The sequence below is a fragment of the Equus quagga genome, chromosome 1 (assembly GCF_021613505.1).
Source record: "Equus quagga isolate Etosha38 chromosome 1, UCLA_HA_Equagga_1.0, whole genome shotgun sequence".
Taxonomy (NCBI): domain Eukaryota; kingdom Metazoa; phylum Chordata; class Mammalia; order Perissodactyla; family Equidae; genus Equus; species Equus quagga.
The window spans coordinates 21852105-21878125 of NC_060267.1; the positions used below are offsets into that span (position 1 = coordinate 21852105).

The following is a 26021-nucleotide window of genomic DNA, read 5'->3' on the forward strand; positions in this document are numbered from 1 at the left end:
TTGTATTTGTGAAAACTCGCATAGCAGTACACTAAAAAGGGTAAATTATACTGTATGTAAATTATATTTAATTTAAAAAGAAACAGGAAAAATGGTTTCTCTGCTTAAGTAATGTCAAGCAAAAAAATTCTAGCTACACACAGCCAGCAATTTTCTAATCTATGTGTTTTCTTCCTTATTTCATACAATAATTGTTTTGGGTTCCACCAGGAAGTATAATCAGGAAGCACAAGATAAGGGTAGAAAATCAGGCTTTAAGGTAAAGGCTGGATCTAAAAGTTTATTACTAAAAATAGATTTAAACAGTTAAGCATACTAGTCTTTTAGATGAAAAATAGTGATCACTTAAACTGCTTTAAGAAGCCAGAATGATTTCTTGTGTATTTTCTATTTTCATATCTGAATGCAAAACACACGAGCACACAGAAAATAGCTTTTCAGTGTTTGTTTCTATTTGCAATATTCTATAAATATTAAATACTCTAAAAACGAAATGGTTCTATATAGTCATCCCAAATATATCCCCCAAACCAAAAAACAGACAAAGCCCATGAAGTATACAAAAGTGACAAATTCTCTAGGTGTCAGTTCTCTCAACAATAACAATTTCTAAGTTTCCTCCTTCAATTATTTCCCTCTTCTACAGGCAAAACATTTTATGACTTTAACAGAATTTATTGTTGCTAAACTATCTGAGTATAATTTTTGTCTGAGAGAGTCAATAGTAATCCACAATTCTTATAAACCTATTAAGTTAAAACTTCTCATTGGAGAAATCACCCTGGTCTTTCCCCAACATTACATACATAAAACACTTAGTGCAGTACTCAGGACACAGTAAGTACTCAATAAATAGAAGCTATTATAGATCACAATACTTTAAAAGTCAATTATATTCCTATCATAAAAGGTTTTCAAAATGTACTGTAACCAGAACAGCACAATTTTATGCATGAAGAGAGACATAAATTGTTAAAGATACATTTAGTTCCTTCGTATCTGTTCATAAAACTACTCTAAAACTCCAAGATGTTTTGAGAACTTGAAAGAAATTTAATAATCACTATAGCCACCGCCTGTAAAAGTAAGATATGGGTTTTGGTTCCTGAAAAGCTAAAAGACCAGCACCATCTGCTAGCTGTTGGCTCCTTCCTTTGAATCCTACTCTGAAGATGACACAGAGATGGTATAAACACTGCTGGATCTCAGAGTCCAGTTCAACAACACTTGAGGACACAAATAAGAGTAGGGCCTGGTAAGGGAGTCATAGAGCACATGAAAGCCAGTACCCACTGATGGGGAGAATAAACTGGGGTTAGGAATTCTAGCTGTGTGCCCTTTTATTAGGCTGGATTTTCTTAGGTAGATTATTGCCCATATTACCATTATTACCTTAGTGTAGGAAAGCAGCAGAAACAGCCAGACATCAGGATTAAAACAAACAGAACTGAGGGAAGCACTCTACTAATATAAGCAGTGCCTATAGACAAGTGTCCCTAAGAAAAAGAAGCCACATGTGGGTAAAATGCTAAGAATGGTTGAACTCAGTGGACATCCATCTCTCACTCTCTAAACTCACCTCAGGATTATAAAAGAGTAACAAATAAGGAGGAAAAATAAGGAAATATTTGAGATTCACTAATATAGGGAGAGGAGACAAATAAGCAGTTAAGAACAAAGACAACATTGGCTATAAAAATATATATAATCATTGAAATAAAGCATAAAATGGTTTGAATAACGTGATGGATAGAGCTGAAGAAAAATTTAGTAATCTTTAAGACTGCATCCAGGAAATGTCCCAAAGAGCATCAGAAAAGAATAAAAAGATGAACATTAAAAGAGAAAGTTAAAGCAGTATGGGGAAAGTAGTATAAGTGTCAATATCTACCTAGCAGGAATTCCATAAGCAAAGAAAAGAATACATGAAGGAGAAGAATTTGAAAAACTAACGGCCAAGAATTTCACAGAATTCAATATACAAGGTCTCAGATTGAAATGGCTTAGAATGCTAAGAACATAAGAAAAAAGACTATATCTAAACATATTAGAGTAAAATTTAAGCCTTTCAAAGATCAAAAGAAAAAGACAAATTATTTAAAAGCTTCCAAGAAGGCGGGAGGGTGGAGATCACATACCGAAGAACAAGATCAAATTGGTCAAATCTTCTCAAGAACACCACCAGTACAACTCATCCTCAAAACAGTGAAGGAAAAAGCCCTATACTTAGAAGTTTATATCAAGGTAAATTATCACTTAAATGTGAGCGGTTAATAAAGAATTTCTAGGCATACAATGTCTCAAAGTTTACCACAAAAATACCCTCTTCCAAAGAACTTCTGAAGAATGTTATCTAGCAAGAAAATAAATGAATCTAGAAGAAAACAACAAAATATGGGAAGTAAAGGTAAATTTTAGAAGACTTGCTATCTTTAAAAAAAGTATATTCATAAGTAACTAAAACATCACATCACCCTATTCCAACAAAACAGGGGTGGCAAGGGGAGAGTATGTAAAGGTTCTTGGAATTTATTGGGCAGAGAGGGGAGAGGACATAGAGATTAAATGTGGACACTGAAAGGATATGATATAAAATGGCAGAGCTAAGCTCTAATGTAACGAGAATCACATTAAAAATAAGTGGGTTAAACTCAGAAGATACATTCTTAGATTAAATGTAAAACCAAGATTCCACAAAAATGGAAAATAAAGGGACAAAAAAAGTACCTGAAAAATACAAACAAAAGAAAGCCACCATTAATATCAAAAGAATTAAAATTCGGGGGGGGGACAATAAAAGACAAACAGGGATATTATATACTGGTAAAAAGATAAAATAAGTGTGAATATATATATGCAGCCTCAGCGTACATAAAGCAACAACTGAAATTTTGGTGCAGAAGCAATACATAAACAATTCTAACTGGAGATTTTTAACATGCCTTTGAAAAATTATGAAGCAATAAATAAAAGGTAAAGATACAAAAGATGTAAAAAATACTACCTTGAAAGCCTGATGATGTATGACATATATGACATTACAGCAAACAGAGAATATATTCTGAGTTTACATAGGACATTCATAAAAATCGATCACATAATAGGCCACAAGATACCTTGATACATATACCCCCAAATCAACAAAATAGAGACTGTGTTCTCAAAGTATAAGGCAATAAAATTAAAATCAGAATAAACAACCACAAGAGAACCTTAAAAATCTTCTTTCTGGAAATTAATCTGCGGATTAAAGAGGAAATTACAATACTTAGAGCAAGATGATAAAGAAAACACATGTCAAAATATGTGAAATCCAGTTAAGACTTAAAGAGAAATTTAAAGATTTGAAAACATTTATCAGAAAATAAGATTCGGTAAAAACAACCTCTAGGATACTATCAAAGAATATCATATACATGAAGAAGTGCTTGGTAAACTATAAAACTTCCCAAATGTAAAGTATTATTTTAAAATGTACTTAAAATTGTTCTCTAAATTTAATTGTTCTGCTTGGAAGACAATATAGAAATCATTACACTAAAAGGAATTGTCATTTGTGTTCATGTGTTTACATACAAAATATCATGGGGTCTACAAAATTAATGTACGTATCTGAATAGATACATTTTCCTACATTTACAATAAGATGAGCACACCAATTATCTTTAAAATTTTCAAATTGTAGTAATTTAATTTTGAAACAAGACCTAAAATCTCCTAGATCATATTGTAATTTAAGTGGATTATTACATCAAGTCAACATTTTTTCCTTTTGTGGAAAATAACTGTAATCAAAAGTATTCATTTCAATAAACCACTGCTTGATTTTACTTTGTGTATTACATCTATTTTTGATAAAAAAAAGTCTGTAAATCAAATATCTGCATATCAAATCATGTATTTCATTCTAGTCCCGTACATGCATATATACATACATACATGTATATGCATATATCTCTCTCACAGAAACAATATACACTGACATCTTCGGGAACTGAACGCTTCATTTAACTTAATACACTATAAATTCCTAAACCCAAAGCTTACATCTTTATAAAAGCAGTGAAGCCAGTATCCTAATACAGTTTGGAACATCAACTGTCATCTCGTAGAGAGTACGAGCAAGTCTAAGAAGTTAGACTAAATAAACCCTGACTTAATGAAATGTCCTCAACGTTTGTTTTCCATATTAACAATTTCCTAATATAAGCCCAGTTGCTTATCTTTTATATTTTTCTCAAAAAAGTAATATGTATTATGTCAAGAGACAGCATAAGCTTTCTGCTTATTTAGATTCCAGGGAAAGAAAACTTGTGCTGTCTTGAAGGATCAATTTGTCAATGGAAATTCAGTTCTTCATAAGGAATTGGTAAATGACAATTAATTATTGTGATCTTCGCATTTTCATTTACAGGACTATATTAGAAAAATATTGCAGAGAAAATATATTTTTCATTGGATGTCCTTACCAATGGTTAGTTGAGGGGAACACCCTGGCTATTAAAGTTCAAGAATGTAAGATAATACAACAACTTACAGGTCTAATTGAAATGCTTTCTCAAATTGCGTTCAGACAACAGTAGGAAGAACTTGCAATGAAGTGTTAAAGCCTAATCCTAACAACTCTCCATACTAAATATTTGCGAATTCACTAAAGTTCATAAACTTCAGACCTTAAAACTTTAACTTTTAACTCTTAAAACTCTAACAAAGTTTCCAAATTATATTTAAGTCAGAACACTTTTTTCCACAGCCCACCTAATCAACAGTTTGAGAATGCTGGCCTAAGGATCTGTGAGGAAAACCAGTCCTTAGCCAATCATCGCAAACTGTGCAATGAAAGGAGACTCGATTATTTCTTTAGGAGTTTAAATTGCTTTTCCTCCTAATAATGATGCAGAGAAAGAAATGGACTGAGTTTTTCTCCTTAATTCAGACTGCAATTTGGAAGGCTGAATCCTCCCTGCTGGGCAGCAAGGTGAATATTCCTGAATTTTCTCTGAATATCATGGAGAGAGCTCCATACTTTGTCCACGTTACAACTTCCTCTGCTCTTATAGGCAAAAGTAAACCCATGCCTTGGATGTTACAGGCAAGTAAGCTTAGGAAAAATTAACTCCATTCCAAATGCTGGATTATTATCATTTGGGAATACGTGTCCTCCCTCTAATTGTAGCCAGAATGTTGCTCTGTTATCTATTTCTTCACATATTAAGATGAGTTAGGGTGGAGGCAATTTTAACTAGCTCTAACCTTTGTGATCACTATTTTAAAATCACTTACAAGTGGAAAAAATACAGAAATGTCCAAACCAAATCAAATCAGTTTAATGTTCAAATAAGATTCCAAATAATGGCAAAGTCCTTTCAGGAGAAGAATTTTAATAAGATATGATCCTAAGCATATCCCACTAGACCATTCTCCTCACTCTTAAACACTCTTTCCAAAATAATCCCTTTTTCTTAACCACTTTTTAACCCTTTTTCGTAACCATTTATGTGACATACTAGTCACATAAATGTGTGTCCAGGAATATCCAAGATTAGAAAACATATTCTAGAGAACTTTAATTGTATCAAATGTGTACATCTGTCTTCAGTTCAGCTTGTTCTTGTCATGAGTATATATACTTAACCACCATGAGATCCTATCTCACATGGTCTGAGGAAAATAGAAGGAAAAGACTGCTAAATTATTTAGTAAATAAACAGAAATGCTGAAATCCAGAGCTTAAGGGAAAAAAATGTGGACTCAGAGACAAAGTTGTAAAAGTTCCTCCCAGCGTAGAGATAGAAGACAAATTGAATTAATAATCTACATATAATCCAAAATTTTACATGACCATAAACTAACGATGGTGGGCCTACACTCAAATAAATAAAACAAAGTGCAGCAACAGTAGGTTTATCAAATGTACCAGCAACTGGAATTCTCTATTAACCTGCTCTTCTGTAAAGTGACAGTCTGATGAAAACTGGTATTTATAATAAACACAAAGATACTACAGGATTCTGAAGTACTTTCTGAATATGACTTCCTTGTCTATTATTTAAGAAGTTTTCCAAAGAAAACAAAAACACTAATTCAAAAAGATCTATGCACCACCATGCTGATTGAAGCACTATTTAGGATAGCCAAGACACGGAAACAACCTCAATGTCTATCAGTCGATGAACGGATAAAAAAAATGTGGTGTATATATACAATGGAATAGTATCCAGCCATAAAAAAAATAATGAAAGCTTGCCATTACAACAACATGGATGAACCCTGAAGACATTATGCCAAATGAAATAAGTCAGAAAGAAAAAGATAAACACTGTATGATCTCACTTTTATGTGGAATCTAGAAAAAAAACAAAGTCTGACCTCAGGGATATAGACAACAGACTGGTGGTTGCCTGAAGTGGTGGTGAGGGAGGTCAAACGGGTAAAGGGGGTCAAACGGTACAATTTCCAGTTATAAAATGAATAAAGTCATGGGGATGTAACGTACAGCTTATAGTTAATAATACCATACTGCATATTTTGAAATAGCTAGGAGAGTGGATCTTGAAATTTCTCATCACAAAAAAAAAATTAACTACGTGTGGTCACAGAGATTAACCGGATTAATCATTTTGCAATATAAACAAATATCAAATCATTATGTTGCACACCTGAAACGAGTATGTTATATCAATTATACTTTGATTTTTTGAAAATGCAAAAAAGGTAATAATTCACATTTATCTGAATACTCAATAAAATATTATCCAATTTTCTGATCACACCAGGCAGTTGTGTTTGCCATTCCTGCCACTACTTTCCCCTATCTCAAATTTATTCCATACACCAATATAAGATTAATGTTCTCCAAACATCACTTCCATCAAGAAACTGTTCTGCTAACAAACAAACAACATAAACCTCACATTCCACTGTATATAGAATAATACAGGTCAAACACCTTGACCTGATTTTCAAAATCTCCATGATCTGGTACCAATCTTTGGTCCCCATCTTATCTTCCACCAATCGCATGCACAAACCTTCTGATGCAGCAGGGTTCATCTGCACAACTAAAACACACCCATCATTTCCCCCTTTCCTCATACCTAAAAAGTCCTCCATCTTTCTTTTTTTTTTTCCTATCTGAATACAGTAGTCTTTCGATGCCAAGCTCAAGGCCTTTTACATAAGCTCCTCTCTACCTTCAAGCCAAAGTGATTTCTTCTCTTATTTCCAATGACCCTTTCCAGCATTCGTTTGTTGATTCCATTAGCCACACATTAACTCTTATGCATTAACAAGCACTGTGTCATAACAATGGGGCTACAAAGATACATAAAACTAAGTCCCTATTTCCTTGGGCTCACAGTGTAATAAAGAAGATGGACATGAAAAAAATCGTTACAGCAGTGTCTATAACAGAGGTATAAATGGGGGAAAAGTGGGATCATAAAGAAGTATCACTTCAAGCTGTTTGGGGAGATAAGAAAAGGCTTTTTAGAGAAGGTGACATTTACGTTAAGTTTCAAAAATGGGTAGGAGTATGTCAGGCAAAGAAGAAGGAAAAGGAATTCCAGGCAGAGAAAACAGCACATGCAAAGGCAGAGAGGCAAGAAAAACTTGGCATGTTTGGAGAACTATAAATAGATAAGCATGGCTGGAGTTCAGAGTACATTAACTAAGTCTACCAACACTTACTGACTGCCCAATCCCCAAGCCTTAAAACAAATGAAAAAAACATGGTATCCCCTTAAAGAATGTACAAGGAGATGGCACCCAATTGATTGGCACAATTAATTCAAACAAAATAAGTACTACTGAGCACTTACTATGAAGTAGATACTGTGCTGGGTACCCAAGATAGAAAAATAAAGAGCACAGCTCCTGCTCTGAAGGAGCTAACACTTCAGCAAGAGAGACAGAGAGCCATCTTATGGTAGATAGATTTTAAGGTTCAATCCGTAAGACAAAAGACTAGGAGAAGACATGCTAAAATACTAATAGTGCTCAATATTTTCCCTTTCTTTGTGTTTTCTAGATTGGGTACAATGAGCATGTGTTACCATATTATGATAATCAAGGAAAATAAAGTTTATAATTGAAAAAGCATAAACTTGAACCTTATGGGTTCTTAGGAAGTATCTGACTAGGTATCTGCTAATTAAAGTCTTGAAAGTTTTAGATTTGAAACTTTAGATATCCAAAATATGGCTATTTATCACCACCTCAAAAGCTACGAACCTGGTTGGTACAAATCACCATCATTTTTTACCTAGGTGATTTTATTAGCCCTCTAGTATGTCTACTTGCTTCTGTCCTTGACCCCCCCCCCATCCATATATAATAAAACAACCAGAGAGATCCAGATAATGGTGCTTCACTGCCCCAAATCCTCCAACAGTTCCAGTAAAAGGCAAAGACCTTACAAAGGCCCCACAAGATCTCCTACCATCTCTATCTCTCTGATCTAATCATCTCCAACTTCTCTCCTCTTTATTCACTAACTCCAGCACAGTGGTATCCATACTGTTTCTGGAACACACCAGACAAGTTCCACTGCTGTTTGTTCACTCTTATCCCAGACATCCACCTGTTTTGCTCCTTCATCTCTTTTGGGTCTTTATTCAAATGTCACCCTCTTAGAAAGACTTGTCCTGTCCATTCTATCTAGAGATGTAACTTTCCCCATCCAAAAACTCTCTCCTTTATCTCCTTTATTCTTCTCCTTGCACTTAATATTACCTAATATACTCTGTTTTACTTACTTGTTTACTATCTGTCTCCTTTCCCTAGCAGCAAAGGGGAAAGATTTTTCTCTGTTTTCATCACTGATGTATGTCCAGTGCATAGAATAGTGTCTAGCAAATAAGAGATGATCAATCATCATTCACTGAATGAATAAAGGGCAGCATTCTGGATAGTGGTTACAAGTTCAGTCTCTGGAGGCAGAAGACCTGGATCATATTCCAGCTCCACCACTTTGTAGCTGTGAGACCTTGTGCGAGTTACTTAACCTCTCTAAATCTTAGTTCCCTCATCTATAAATCAAGATGATGGTATCAATCTTACAGGATAGTTTTGAGGATTAGAATAATGCAGGTTGAACATAATGCCTGGCAAATAGTGAATGTTCAACAAATGTTAGCTATTACTACGATCATAATGAACATTCCTGACGCCCGAAAAGCCTCTACTGAGTTATCACATCATTTCCAACACCCATTTTTTCAGAAATAGTAGTTACTTCGCAAAATCCTTGGATCCTCACATGCTAGTTTGAAACAAAATCAATATTACTCTGGGTTAACTCTTACCTTACACAAGATTCTATTCTGTTGTAGCTTGTAAAGAGAGATGGGGTGACATTAGTGTCTATTTTATCTAAAAAAAAAACGTTTTTAAGTGCTATATAAAATTGCTCAAAATGCCTCATTTATCACACTGTTAATTTATATTCTACAACTAGAACTGAGTCTTGGTGCTTGTTCCATAAAAGCACACAAGAAAAGGTTAAACTTAGGGCCACACCAATGGAATGCTATAACTACTAATTCTGTATTTCAGAATTTTCCAATTCTTTCAGAATTTCCCAAATTAGATTTCCCATTTACTGAGAGACCCACCATACCCACCTGAGTTCTTAAGAACCTCCCCAGTGGCAAGGGATCTAATTCAGTTCAACTACAATGTATCAGATGTTGAATTAGTGGCTTTAAGAGGTATAGAAACGTAAAAGAAAAAAAAAAAAGTCCTTGACCCTAAGACTTTGACAGTAAAACAAGAGCAGTGAATTATAATTCACAAAACTAAAGTCTCATCCTGATACCACTACTTATTAGCACTGGTGCTTAAGGCTTTTTCCCTCCTCTATAAGACAGGATAATACCTATCTTGTAGAGTTGTGAAAATCCACTAAGAGGAATATTTGTACAAATAAACTATGCTATAAACTGTACCACAGCACACAAGTTTTACTGTAAAAACATACATTAAAGGATTTTTAAAATAAAAAGCCACAATCCCACAACTACCACACCATTTTCATATTGCTTATTCTCTTCAGGTCCTTGACTTCACGTACTTTTGTTTTTTTTACAAAGTTTAATCACCTGGGCGAAGACAATATAGCTCACCTTGTCTAGAGCCAGATGGCCTAGGTTCAAACACTAGCTCCTGAACTTACTAACTGCGTGACCTTGGGCAAGATTCTTAAACCTCTTTGTCCTGTTTTCTCTTCTATAACATCAGGATAATAACAACAGTACCTATGTCACAGGGAGGTGTGAAGGAGACATGAGTTAACATAAATCATTTAGTACAGTGCTTGGCACACGGCAAATTCAATAAACTAAAACCAAAATATAAACTTGGTATTCTGCTTTTTAATAAACTTAAGATGATGTCATAAACCAAAAGTACACTATTATCTAAAGTACCATAACAAAGATTCTTTTAAAAGGACTCTATGATACTTTACATTGACTATTTTAAAAACAAATCTCCCTACTATCCCTTTGTCTAGACATTTTATAATGTATAACAGAATCCATCTATTGCTTCATACTTCCAGTAGAGGTCTCCATCTAAAAAATAATGTATCAGCTGAAAACTTTAAATTAGTATTCCTGGTTATTAAAAAAAAAAGAAAAATTAGCGGCCAGTTATGTAAGGTTAAGTTTTTCTAAGAAAACATTTAAAATAAGGAATATCTGAAATAAAAAGTGGTTTTTCCCAGTGATTGTTACATGTTTTGCCACGGGCTCTCCAATAATACCCACCTGTTTTATAAACCTAATCCTTTGGACAGGAAAGGGAAAGAGATAAGATTGTTGGATACAAACGATAAATCAAGTGCATGTTTATCACGGCTACTGGCCAACAATTTAATACCTATGCCTCACAGATGGTATAAGTCAGTAGAATCATCTTAACATAAAAGTAAAGGTCACGTTTCATAGTAGCAAAGAAATCTCTGACAATCTTTTACATTTATTCCTTTTAAACCAGAATAGAGTGGCTAGGGTAATACAGGCAGCTCTGAATTGGATTCTACTTTCCCCTCCCATCATTCAGTAACAGAGATCTTAGGCAAGTCAATTATCCTTATGCAGACCTACCATAAAAAATATCCTTAGTTCTAGCCTACCAGAAAGCATGGGGCTAGACTGCCTTCTTAAAATCCCTTCTAGTTAAAAATGATGACGCTGTGAATTGATGGAGTCAGTAGCCATATCTAACTGTTGCTAACTACATACCTTTTGCTCCTATCTTCAGGAATCCAGGTTTTCAGGCCCCATAAGTTATATTACTAGGCCTCTATAAAGCATTAAATTTGCCTATAATATCTAATGTCTACCTCAACTTGGCCCCTTAAATATGTAGGACTTGGTAAATATCTATAAGATTTGGCATGCTCAAGAACTGACCAAGAAATTACCAAGCAACTTGCCTGAAGCTAATAAACAGTGTTGCATGTGTGTACACACACACATACATCCACTTAAGCTAATCCCCATAGTTTATAAACAGGGAGATAAAGAAGGAGAGATGTTCTAAGCAACTCTCAAAATTAGAAGACTTTAATATCCAAATTAAACCTAATTCTGAGGATCAAATATACAATGTAAAAATATATCACATTTAATATACTGGTAATGGATTTGAATGGATTCACCCAAACCACCCAAATAAGATTTCTGATTGTAACTAAAGTATGATTTTGCTTTTCGTCTCCACAGGGTAGATAACCTATGAAGACTTTTAAACCAAAACTATTACTTCCCACCTTGAGAGTATAAAAATTAAGCAATGATCAAATCATGGTTTATACTAGTCTTAATAATATAAAAATAAAGCAATGAATTAAATTATTGCCTTGTTTTTGTATAACAAGTGATGAAATGGTGAGTAAAGAATGACATAGTAAAGACTTCTAAATGGATAGATAGAACAGAAAACGTAATTTTCCTCCAAAGTTATTATTTAGCATTTCAGTTGATTTTTTGTTATAAGTATGTTTACTTTTTCCTTTTTTGTTTTTTGAGATTGGCACCTGAGCAAACACTGTTGCCAAACTTTTTTTTTTCCTGCTTTATCTCCCCAAACCCCCTCCTCCATACATAGTTGTATATCTTAGTTGCAGGTCCTTCTAGTTGTGGCATGTGGGACACCGCCTCAACATGGCCTGACAAGTGGTGCCATGTCCGCATCCAGGATCCGAACCAGTGAAACACTGGGCCACCACAGCGGAGTGCCCAAACTTAACCACTCGGCCACAGGACTGGCCCCCAGCTGATTTTTATTTATATATTAAATTCCTAGAAAATGAGAAATATTCACATTCAAATATAAGCCACAAAATGGGATTTAAAATTTTTAATATTCAGTATTAGCTCCTCTCTTGAATACAGATAATAAATAATTATAGATTAAAACAAATTAAAACCAAACGCTAGTAGATAAGGATAGGATATCCTATGAAGGATGAAGGATATCACTAAATCTGACTTCTACGTCTAACAGCATAGTTCATTCAATAAAGAGATACAGAAATACTATGTTAGTAGAACATACAGAGTTAAGACTGCATCAAGAACACATAGCTAGCAGTATCCTAAAGAGGAAATGCTAAAAACATCAAACTAAGGTCAGCATCAAGACAAAGAAAAGATGCCCTAATCCTCCCAACTATTTAACAAGGCTAATACAATTAGACAAAAGAAAATAATTAAAAGCATAAAATTTAGAAAAGAAGTAAAACTATCTCTATTTGCAGATGACATGCTGTTACGTCTAAACAATTTTTTAAACCAATGATAAAAATACAAACAGTAAAACAATTGAGTAAGGCAGCAGATTATAATATAAAAAATCAATAACTTTCATATAAATAAACAATAACCAATTACAAGATATAAGGAAGAGAAAATCATATTTACAATAGCAACAAAAACAAAATTATACTTAAGAATAAACTTAAGAAATGTCCAAAAGAAAAGAAAATTTTAGACTCCTGAATGACACGAAAAAATCTGAACAGGAGGACTTTCATTGTTCTTGGATAGGTCAATATCATCTTCATGTCAGTTCCCCTGAGCTTAATTTATAAATTTAATGCAATCCCCATTAAAAAAACCAACAAGCTTTTTTCTGGAACTAGAACAAATTGACACTAAAGCTCATATGGAAAAACAAGCATAGAAGAATACCCAAGAAAACCTTGTAAAAAGAATAAGAACTGTGAGATGGGAATGGCACTACCAAATATTAAAACACACTATATAATGCCACAATATTACAATATAGGGAGATACTATTTCTTAATCCCTCAGATTGGTAAAACTTAAAAAGCCTAATAACACATGGCAAGACTATGGGAAACAGGCACTTTCATAAACTGCTGGTGGGAATGCAAAATAGTTCTCTCCTGCAAAGAGAATTTAGCAATTTTTAACAAAACTACATAAGCATTTAATCTCTGATTACTGCATCAATCCCTAGTTTAGTAATTTAGTCTGAGGATACATCTCCAAAAATTTGAAAAGAGGTCTGCATAACATTACTAGATTTGCAGATTATTCACATTATTTGCTATTGTAAAATCCTGGAGACAACCTAAGTGCCATGATGCAGAGGATTGGTTGAATAAACTAGGATACATCCACACAATAGAATACTATGAAGCTATAAAAAAAAAGGTTGGGACTTGAAGAATTTATTTAGAGTGATATTCAAGATATATTAAGTGAAAAAAGGCAAAATACAAAAAAAAAAGTGTGCATTCTTCATTCTAAGAAGGGGAAGTGAGAATGCATATATGTTATCTCCTTTTTTTGCAAAAAGAAACGCAGGAAGGATAACCAGAAACTAAGCAAACTGGTTACCAACAGAACATGGGTAGGAACGGCATAGAAGAAAGAGGGATTTGATTTTAGAATCTTACTGTTTTTACATATTCATAAATAAAATTAAAGGAACAGGGGCCAGACCCGGCCAAGTGGTTGGGTTTGCACATTCCACTTCTGCAGCCCAGAGTTTCCCTGGTTCAGCTCCTGGGCACAGACCTGGCAGTGCTCATTGGGCCATGCTGAGGTGGCATCCCACATAGCAGAGCTAGAGGGCCCTGCAACTGGAATATACAACTAAGTACTGCAGGGTTTTGGGGAGAAGAAGGAAAAAAAAAGACTGGCAACAGATGTTAGCTCAGGGACAATCTTTAAAAAAAAAAAAGGAAAGGAACAAGGTTGAGGAAAAACGTGAAACTGAATACAATGGAAAAAATATGAATTTTACTGTATTTTAAGTGAATAACAATACCCAGGAAAAAAAAAAGAATCCAATCACTGTGAATTTTTTAACACAATACTTTACCAAGATAGCTTTGGTCTGAACACAAAAGAACTGCAAACAAATCTGTGACTCTATTTGGCAGATTTGTTGTTTGTACTGGTATGGGTATAACAATTCTGAAACTATTCTCTACGCATTATAGAACTTACAAGATGAGTAATATACTGGTGCTAGGAACTAGGGTTCTCAATGAGGGTGAAGGGAGATATACGAATGGAAGAAGGCAAGAAGAAACGTGTGGATTGTAATTAGAGATATCAGTATAGCCTTACAATTTTCAATATATATATATATTTATATTTAAAATAAACTTCCTAGCTCCATCCTCTGAAAGGGCCTGGAAGAAAAGATAATCCAATAATTATGAGCACATCTACCACCCAGATCTTGGTTTCTATATACCATTCCACATGGAAAGGAACCAGGACCCCTCGGAGAAACAGCTGATGCTAGAGCTGGGTAAGTTTTTAAAACACAAGTTGACCCTGGAAGATCTTATTTTGCTAGAAAGCAAGGAAGAACTCAAAAATAATGGAAACACGTTAAAAAGACAGAGGAGCCAGTTTGAGAAGACTCCTTCTGGCCAAATTTAAGCAGCAAAATGCATGACAATAATAGATTTTAATCCATTGTATAAAATAAAAATCTAATAAATAAGAATGAAAATACTTTCCTTTTCATAGATTGCCAACTAATAAATGTAGAAAGAATGAGTTAGAAAATAAGCATTGGGGGGCCAGCCCTATGGCCGAGTGGTTAAGTTCATGCACTCTGCTTCGGCAGCCTGGGGTTCACCAGTTCAGGGCCCAGCCACAGACCTACATACCACTCATCAAGCCATGCTGTGGCAGCATCCCACATAGAAGAACTAGAATGACCTATAACTAGGATATACAACTATGTAGTAGGGCTTTTGGGAGAAAAAAAGAAAAAAAAAAAAAAACAAAGAGAGAAAAAAAAGAGGGAGATTGGGAACAGAGGTTAGCTCAGGGCCAACCTTCCTCACCAAAAAAAAAAAAAACAAACAGTGCCATTCTAAGGAGTTCAGTTTAAAACAAAAAAGAAAATAAGCATTGTACATCCATCATAATAACTGATTCAGGCAAGACTCATCAATGGATATTAAAACTATTGGGTAAAAGTTTGATGATAAGCAAGATATTTACACAATCTCAAAGTATGCTCCTCACAGGTTACTGATTAATTACAAAAAAGAAATGGAAACTCTACAGTGGAGAAACCATGAGGACACCACCTTAACCAAAGTTATCATCAACAATAATGGGACAAAGTGACATCACACACCTCCTGCCAAAAATGCCTAACTTAAATCTGACACTGAAAAAACATCAGATGAATCCAAATTTCATAGTACAGTTGACATGTACTGTTAAAAAATAGTAGTATCAGGGGCTGGCCCCGTGGCCGAGTGGTTAAGTTCGCGCGCTCGGCTGCAGGCGGCCCAGTGTTTCGTTGGTTCGAATCCTGGGCGCGGACACGGCACTGCTCGTCAGACCACGCTGAGGCAGCGTCCCACATGCCACAACTAGAGGAACCCACAACGAAGAATACACAACTATGTACCGGGGGGCTTTGGGGAGAAAAAGGAAAAAATAAAATCTTTAAAAAAAAAAAAAAAAAAAAATAGTAGTATCATGAGAGGCTGACAAATTGGAGATATGATAGCTAAATGTAATACAAGATCATGGATTGGGGAGCGGTGGGTATGATTGCTATAAAAGACATCTTTGGGACAACTGGTAAAATCTGAATAAGATCTATATATAACACAGATAACACAATGGTATCCATGTTTTCTGAATTTGATAATTGTACTATAGTTAGGTAAGAGAATGTTTTTCTTCTTAGGTAATAAACACATATTTAGGAGTAAAAGGCATTATCTCTGTATTGATATCAAATGATTAAACAACAGTAATAATAACGAGAATGTATGTGTATACATGCACACCATCACACACAAAGAGAAAAATATAAAGCAAAAATGGCAAAATAACAATTGGTTGACATACATGAAGTGTAAATAAGAGTTCATGTATAGATAGCAAAAAAATTAACAATTTTTAAATAGAAAGCATAGTAAGGAAAGAGACAGTTTCTCTCACAAACCGATTTTTTTACTACTAGACTGAATTAATACATTGCAATGTAGGGCTACCTGGAAAAAGTACTCAGAAATTCAGAATTTTGACTTTTTAATGGTGTAAAGTAAAAAGATTATACCAGCCAATTAAGCACTCCTGACCTATTACTTGCGAGCACACTTGGAGGTACAGCCTGCTAAGGTACTAACTACTGTTGATGAAGTACTAAGTGGTCCAATCTGAGTTCAAGTACACTGAAAAGTCACTTAATTTATGAACCATTATGGAAAGTGGGATCAACCTGGGCATTATTACTGACAAATTTAAATTCAGCCCCATGGCCAAAGTGCTACAGATTAGGTATTTTCTGCATGGGGCCCCAACTTATGGTCTCTTCTTTGTCCAATTTTAACAGAAGAATGCTCCTACTGACCTCATGTATGTTTACATTAACATTTTATTTATTTACAATTAAACAATGGGCTAGGAGAGGGACAAAATAAAATTTCATCTGAAAACACTTCACCATGAAAGGTGTGTATGTCATAATTATGTAATAAACATCATCTTTGTGCACAGACCAACTGACCACTGAACACTATAAGTACAAATTTACCAAGTACAATAGTAAGAATTTGGAAAGAAAGACAAGAATTATAGATACTTGCCATATTTCACAATAAGATATATATTCAAATAATAGAATCTTATACAACTTTATTCAAATCCAGCTTTATAAAAAGCAACATTTTAGCTTGGCCCTATTATATGGTAATGAAAAACATCATTGATAGAAACAAAAGGTAAACACACCTAGAACATGGAATATAGCTGAAGATATTTAACAACAGTGGATAATGGAGGATTATGTAGAAGACAATGCTTTCTAAAATGTAAAGCAGGTCTGTCACCAGCAAAGGGAATGGAAAGGTGAAGGGGGAAAATATGGTCTAAAAATATATAGACGATATACTTTCCTAACTGACAACATGGCTGACACTTAATATTCAGATTGGATATAACCTACAATCTTTTTTTTTTTTAAAGAAGTAGTCCATATGCTCCAGAAGAGTTTGAGTGGTGCAAAGAAATTTTTTTCTAAGTGTTATTTTTTCTAAGATTAAATAACAGCAATTACTTCTGAAATTTGAAATATTAATAAATCTCACATATGAAAATAGTTCGAAAAATGAAGATAAAGTGCATTAAACAAAACAAGCTATTGCTAGTACTGTTATTTTTAAAGTAATTTAGACAATATAAGTGAACTTCCCTAAGCAGCACTGGGCTAAACCAACAAAATCTTCACAAAGAGAAAAAGCATTCAGCAAATTTATTAAAACAAATGTATCCCATTTGGGAAGAATATTATAAAGTCTTATATATATTTTTTTTAAAAAAAGAAGACACCTAGATATTAAAGAAAACTTAAATTAATTTTTTAAAACCCAAATTTTACAAATACAGTTAGGATCTTAAGTTCAAATTGGTAGTTCATTTACCCTTTTTCTCCCCTTAACTAAAGTGGAGCCCTTGTTATGTTCTCTAGAGCCCAGAGACAAGGTGTGGGTGTGTCCGGGCTCTGCTTAGAGATGACAGGTGCAGCTTGAGCAGGTGCCCCAGACCAGATGTCACCTAGAGGTTTTGTTCTGGATGTAGCCCTTGCCAACTTGTTGATGCCAAGTTAAACCAGTTATCTCAGCAACTAAATTGGTTTTATTACAATACTTAGATCAGCTGTTCTCAAACTTCAGCATACTTAAGAATCACCTGGGGAACACTTTTTAAAAATACAGTTTCAGACTATTAATAACTAAAACCACTGCTTAATCTTAGCAGCACTAAAACAAGGCAACTAAATATTATATGCCTCATGATCTGATGAAAAGGACAACACTACCTATTAAGTACACCTAAAATACTTAACTAGAATCTTACCAACCTTTAGATCTAACTATCAGTTTTCAGGAAATAAATACAAAGGATAGAGGAACAGGTTAATTGACACCAGAAGGAAGTGATCAACCAAATCCAGAATTTGGGACATTCTAAAGGACGAATGATGCCATTACTTCAACAAATCAATGGCATGATAGGAAAAGAAAAAGGGAACTGTTAAGAGACTAATGAGAGAAAACAGCCAAAACAACAGATTCAACCCCATCACAAAATTCTCTAGCCGTAAGATGGGGTTGGACCTTGCAAACACTGACTTAATATTGATGGAACTATAGTTCTGTCATTTTGGGGCAACAATTCAGAATGTGATAGCTATTCCTAGATATCACCAAGAGATTTCAGTTTCAGCAATAGGTTATTGCAATGTACTTAGTCAACAGCATATATATCTTCTAAAAATGAATTAACTTCCAATTCACAACATAATGAATATGCAAAAAGTATCCAAGCAGAAGTGAAATTTCTGTGTTTTGAAAGAGAAAAATGTTAGACTCTTCTTTTTTAAATTTTTTTTGCTAAGGAAGATCCACCTTGAGCTAACATCTGCTGGCAATCTTCCTCTATTTGTATGTGAGCAACTGCCACCGAAAGACAAGTGGTGTAGGTCTGTGCCTGGGAACCAAACCCAGGTCACCGAAGCAGAGCGCGCTGAACTTAACCACTAGGCCACCAGGGCTGGCCCTAGACTCTATTTTAATAACACAGTTCTCGGAAAGCTTAATAAAATTCACAAACTGAATGCTACTTAGAGTGACAATCTGCTCTACACCATCTCTTTATTCTAGGTCCCCCAAAAGTCTTATTTCCTAAGTGAATGAATTAATAAATTTTACTATAGGTAACCAACACCAACATCAATCAGTATATATGCACTTTGTGCACTTCTGAATAATCAAAATCAACCTGCCTATTTCCTTGGATTTACCATGGATAACTGAACTAACCATATTATTTCAAATTTAAAAGCCGATACTTTTTGCTTTTCATAAAAACTATGCTTACAACTTTAAGCCATAAAGTATTTGAAGATAATCTTTAATCCTAACAGCTCCATTTTGAACTCCAGTAAGTTTGGTCTTTAAACCAATATCTACTTCTAAACAGCTTTCATGATACAACTTCCTAGTTTTTAAAGTCACAGAACTGAAGCAAATACAAATTTTTAGCGGGACTGTCATATATTTCAACAAAAGTAACTACTATTCTACAAAACAATGTGATCAATGATTCTGCTACAATTCTTTAGAGAGGCTTGTTTAGACAAATTTAAAAAATTTTTAAATATAAAACCCTGTTAAAAAAAAGAAGCCTCTAATTAGAATGATAGACAACAGGGGAAATAAACATTAGTTACTTGCCTTTTGGGAGCTGCTGGTTCTAATAAGAATATTAAGTTAAAAGAAGGCTAACCAATCAAACAAAATTAATCGTAAATTCTTTTCTCATAAAGAATATCATGCCAATATATGAACTATTGCCTAAGACCTAAAAATCCTTATCACAGTCATATATTTTTGGGTTTTTGTCTTTCATCACATAGTTTAAACAGTGAAAAAATACTGTTATGCTTCTATAAGGACAGCTTTCTACGTTCTGGGCCAACTAAAGCCACTACTTATCTTACAGGTTCAACTTTTTTCCTCCCATTTGGACTGCAGTATTTCTTTACCTTTCTTTTCCTGGCAATGAACACAAGATAATTTTAACATCCCCCTATTCGAACAACTATTTATTAAGTATTACCAATATAATTTTCCACAACCATTGATAGATATGCAAATAATAGCTCCATAAAAATTATTTAAGTCTGTATTTATATACCTCTATACAAATACACAAAATTAACTCTCATTCTCATATTTTCCATATTTAAAATTTTTCTTCCTTAACCCTCATTTCTTCTAACTTAGAGTTTCCCAAACTGTGCTCCACAGAACTTAGCAGCTGTTCCTCAAACATGAGGTTTCACCACCCCTTGGATGTGTGGTGGTGTTTGGGAAACACAGTTTAGTATGGGGGAAAGGAGGTAGTGTTTCTCCCAATTGTCTAGACATCTACAATGCACATTAACAAAATAAAGTCTCTAAGAAGTCCTGCAATAAAGTAACCTAAGTTTAGCTTTATTACGCAAATTCATTTGGCCCCTTTTCCAGGAAACATATTGACATTTCAGGAAAACAAGTGTTTCATATAGCACAAATTGGGAATTTCTACTGTAATTCTTCCTGAATACCAGAGTGTGGTGATGATGGTGGTAGCAGATCAGAGAAACAGAGAAAATCCCCCCACACAGCCCGATATAGCCTCTAATTCCCAATTCAGACAAATCGTGTAAACTTCAGTAGGGTCTATACCACTCTGGAAAATGCCCTATACGCAGCCTTCACCATACAATAATAAAAACTCTAAAGACTTTACCTAAAACTACGTACTTGCTCATTGACTAATCCACCTAAATTCCAAAGAATTAAAATGTCTGTTTTTCCTTTCTTTTCCAACTTCCAGTATGGTTTCAGTTTGGGAACATAAAAGATTCATGATATAACTTTTCTATCAAAGTTATAGATTTCACACACGACCAACTATGAAAATGCTGAATCCACAACAGAGTAGAGGTAGGATTATAAAAGAGTACTGTCATTTAAAAATAGACATTTTTAGTTAACAGCTAAGGCAGAAAATGTAAATGCAAGAAAGCATATAAACATTTTTGGGAGTTATAGCTAAGTTCTTAGTTTTTATCCTCAGTAAAGTTTGTATCTTCAGTGAACTATCTATCTTGGAAAGAGATTTTCTACTTTGGGGCAAATTTAAGCTGTTTAAAACATGGTTTCTAAGACACAACACTAACCTAGCTGAATTCTAATCAGTCTTTCAACTTTCTCCACTTTCTACTCCTCTTTTCAACAAATCTGCATGCCCTTTAAAATGTAACAGAATATCAGAAGATATCAAAATCAGATTTGTTCAAAATGAAAGGGTACAGTTTATAAAATTAAGTTTAAAATGCCCATATGAATAATTTATTTAAGATACAGTTGTTCTTCCACTCTCCATTTTACTTTTATTTTCCTTCCCTGAATAAGAACAATCTGTTTATCAATTCTGTTTAGCAATTCACAAACTCAGTGTATTGCTTTACTCATTTATTACAATTCTGAAGCAATCTTTCACTTAACTTCAAGTGATTCATAAAAGGCTTTCTCTTAAAAGAGGTGATCTACATAGTGACCCTCACTACAGAACACCTGAGTGTATTCATTCTATTTAACTGATATGTGTAAACTCTATTGGTATAATTTATGGGAGGGCTTTAACCATCAAGAAAAAAAAAAACAATAAATTCACAAGGCAACTGAAAATTCACAATGGTGGGTCCAACTCCACAAGTAAGTTTCTGACTATTCTAAAGGTAAGAACATGTTAAAACATCATTTAATATTGTAAGAAAACCAGTAATACATAGTTTCATACAATAAATTTTTTAATGTCTAAGATATTTTACCACCTTTCCAAAAAATCAAGTTTTATAATGGAAACATTAAGTTAACCTCAGCTATAGCTGTACTACTGACAGTAAGCTAAAACAAAATTCTTCAACTAAGTATTTGAAATATTTACCCCTAAACCTTCATACCAAGACTTCAAATTCTTAACAGGAATAATAGCAGTAAATTGTCCTCCAATCTCAGCACCAAAATAGAACAACAACAAAAAAATCCACTTAGTGAATATGGAACACATTGGGTACAGATACACTGGAACATAAATTTAACCATATGTAATTTCCAATTATATTTTAATTTCTTAAAATCATTTGTGACTAACAAACTGAATTCATAATAGAGTGATTAAATATTACTGAACACATGTCAGGAATACAACATTTTTGTCCAATTAGTGAATGCCCCTAAAGCCATTTGGATTTTTTTCTGCACTTTAATCTCTCCATCTACAAGATGTGGGAAATTGCACCTTATCCTTTATACTTAGAGGGATCTTGTAATAGTAAACATTTGTGGAATATATTGAGATGTACATGCCTAAAAAGGAATTAAGCGAAAACAAAATATACAGACCTCACAGATGATTAATATCCAATCTTTAAACAGAGTACTTCTAATTATCTGTGGACAGTTACATTTAAAAAATTTAAATGCCAATATTAAAACAAATAATCAACTGCATCTTCAATTTTAGACTCTGAGAAATTTTTGTGGACAATATACAACTATACAAATATATGTTTGACACAATCAAGCTAACTTTTGGCAGACCACTAAACTCAAGTCTCTATATTTAATGACTAGCGTACGTTTGTGTCAAAACAAACATAAAAATGTTAGAATATATACATGGCCAGCATACTAGTTTGCTCTTCTTTATTTAAATGTCTGTAATATCATGCAGATATATCATAAAATACCAGGCTAGCAGCCATCCATCCAATTAATAATAAAATTAGAGGAATGTCAGCAAATATTAAACTTGTAGAGTAAATGAGAACTAACACATGTAATGACAGTCTGATAACAGGTCAAATGAAAAAGCAGTTCATGTTAAAAAAAATTATTCCACCTGTGATTTATCGAACATACTGAATTATCTGCTCATCAGAAATTATGATATTCAATGTGATATAGCAAAGAGGGAACTCACAAAGTCACCTGATTACTATTTCTTACTATGAAGAGGCACTCTTATGGTTAAGTAACAGAATTACTGTGAAAGCTTGGCATCCTGTCTGCCAGTTAAGATTTTTCAGAGGAAGGTGTAAAAGACGGCATAACGCATGTCCTCTAACTGTGCAATATTACACCACCATGGGAAAAATCTTTCAAGGTTGGTAGTACCCAATTTTTGACCAGGATATTTTTTTTGTATTTCTTTACAAGCCATGCAAATCTTCACATGGTTTTATTTTCCAAAACAAATGCTTCAACTTTTTTCCTAGTAGCCTAGCTACAACCCTACAAAAACAAACCTGGAGAGTGACATATGGAGGAAAAACAAGTTTAGCTAAGGACATAGTTCAAAAAGCAGCTTCTAATAAGAGCATACAGCTCAAATTGATCTGAGAACAATGTAGAGTTGCAAACAACCTTGAAACCATATAGTTAAAAATATTACCTCTAAGTATAATCAATGGATGATATCATCCCAAGATAGAAATCACAACTAGAAAAACAATATTTACATAACTTGTAAAAAACTGGAAGTCTAGCCATTTAATTGACTATGCTAAAACCCTTTACTACAAATGTAAATTCTTCAGAAACACACATCTCATGAACTACATATATCCTACCGTACCTTTCGGATATTAAATTTCAATCAATCAAACAACCCAATAAATATCAGGTATACGTTTAAAATGTGTACCTTAAACACTCTAAAATCCAAATGATTCAAACTGATCACCAGAAAACCAGGAGAAGTATTAACAGTATTCCTCTCAATATTATACATGAAAATAAGCAGTGAATATCACCATAAATATAAGTCTCTACTTCTCACCACTTTACTAAATCAACAGTTTTGGAGGTTGATTTGGTTTTACTTTGATTTTAATTTCAGTCCTTTATTTAAAAACGTACTCTGACACACATGCCATCATACATACACACGATATAGATAACTAACCATATTTAATATTTCCTAGACTTCTGTGTAACTCAGTAACTACCCTCAAAGTTCTGCGAACTCTTCAGCTTCAAGCCTAAAGTCAATCTAAGATAGCCAATAGAAAGTACACCTGTGCAATTACTGCATTTCCTATTTCAGAATACTGAACACAACACAGAATAGCCACATTTGGATATTGCATTTGGAGCAATGATAAATGCCAAACTCAAATTATGCAGAAGCCACATTATCTAAAAGACCATCCTATAATATCATTATTAAAAAGCAATAAATATGAAGACCACTATTTTAGTTTTAAATAACCACCACCAACTAAGGATCCTCTATGGGTAAGTAAACATTAAAAATAAAAGATGACCTCATAATAAGTTGCAATATGAAAATATTCCTAGGAGAAAAACTGGGAGAAAAAAAGCTGAATCACAAAATATATTATCTAAACTCTTTCACATACCAACTGAATATGAAATTTACGTTGTCAAATAAACAGTCAGAAAGGGGGGAGAATGAAAGAAAATCCAAATCATAGTATTCCGTTTCAGAGTATCTCTAAGTTCCCTAAATATATAATCCTTTTGAACCAAGTCACTCAAAAATACCAAAAAAAAAATTATTCTAAAAACAATCCTGGTCACCTAAGACACCAACATGTTATGCTATGTAAAAATATTCTACTTAAAAACTACTCAGTGACACGGTTCCACACAAGAGGTTTCATTTTTTAAAAATCTTGAGATCAGAATTTAAAAAGGCAAAGGAGTTTCCAAAACAAAGAAAAAATTTCCCCAAGGGATACAAAGTTTCATTAACTATCTTAACTCTTTTACTAAGCATCACCTTTCTGCCCCTCTGTGCATATCAAGCGATCAATAACAATGTCACAAAAGAATGTTTACCAAGATGGGGGGTGTCACCTGTAATGATTCTGTATAAAAAATGTAAACAATCTTAAAATAGGCGAGGAAAACTTTCACCTCCCTACAACCTCCCTTCACGGATATTTAATGTTCCTCAGACTGAAATTAACAGAAGTTTAGAAACTGTTTGGTGTGCAAGGTTTGTCCTGGGGGAGGGGGGCGTTTGCTTAAAACAAATCTCCCCATAAGCCCCTTATTTCCAAATACTGTGGAAGAGCCACTACTACTCACCGCAAGTAATACTGTTTTAAAGCAAAGGCAGCGTTAGAACAACTTCTGGGAAAGTTGAACTCTTCAACAATTTCTCCCCACTGATTCTTCTCAGAAACCTGTTAAAAACACAGCCACATCTGTCTGAAAGTGCACAATCCAAGACAACTCTACCCTAACTGTGAAATAAATACCCATTCTGCAGAGATCCGAAGGGACCTCGGGCATCAGTGGGGGTTTGGGATCGATCCGTAAGAGTTACTAAGCTAGGGCTACTGGAATCACTCTGTTTTCCACCCGAGAGCCCTGTATTTAACAGCACTTGTTTTGTTTGGGGGGCGGGAGGGGGGGTGCTGGTGGGTTTGTTTTGTTTTTGAAGCCCGGACAATAACCAATCGCAAGTCCCTCTGTCGCCCCCTTTTAAATCTCAACGCGGTCCGTTTCCACGAAAAAAAAAAAAAGTTCAAAAGGATCAATACTGTTCCGGACAGCGACGTCCGCAGGTTCTGGGGGGGCCCGGGCCGGGGCCGATTCCGCTCCCTCTCCCAGATCTATCCATCTCCATAGGCCCTTCTTTGAGGCCTACAGCTTCTGCCTAGCCTTGAAGCCTAAGATGGCTATTTGGAGACAGGTCCTGGTTTCTTTTGTTAGCCGGAGAAACCGAGGGCGACGGGGCCGAGGCTGTGCCCCCGGCTGCCGGGATCATTTCGCAGCCGATTATCGATGTGAAACCTGCCCGCGCTAATTTTGAGTTGCACGAAAACTGCTCTCAGAGTCTGTGTGTCTCTGTGTCTCCGCCTGTGCTAGAGCGGCAGCGGCGGCAGAGCTGACGAGCGAGCGAGCG

At 34.5% G+C, this 26021-nt stretch overlaps 1 protein-coding gene across 2 annotated transcripts in view; it reads right to left on the bottom strand.

Annotated features, from left to right (window-relative positions):
• Positions 1 to 26021, bottom strand: part of ARID2 (AT-rich interaction domain 2) — a 160253-nt gene that overhangs the window by 133211 nt on the left and 1021 nt on the right. For both annotated transcript variants that reach the window (XM_046665585.1, XM_046665576.1), the window contains exon 3: positions 25199 to 25296. In XM_046665585.1, the coding sequence (XP_046521541.1) occupies positions 25199 to 25296 (98 nt within the window). The remainder of the gene's footprint in view (positions 1 to 25198; positions 25297 to 26021) is intronic.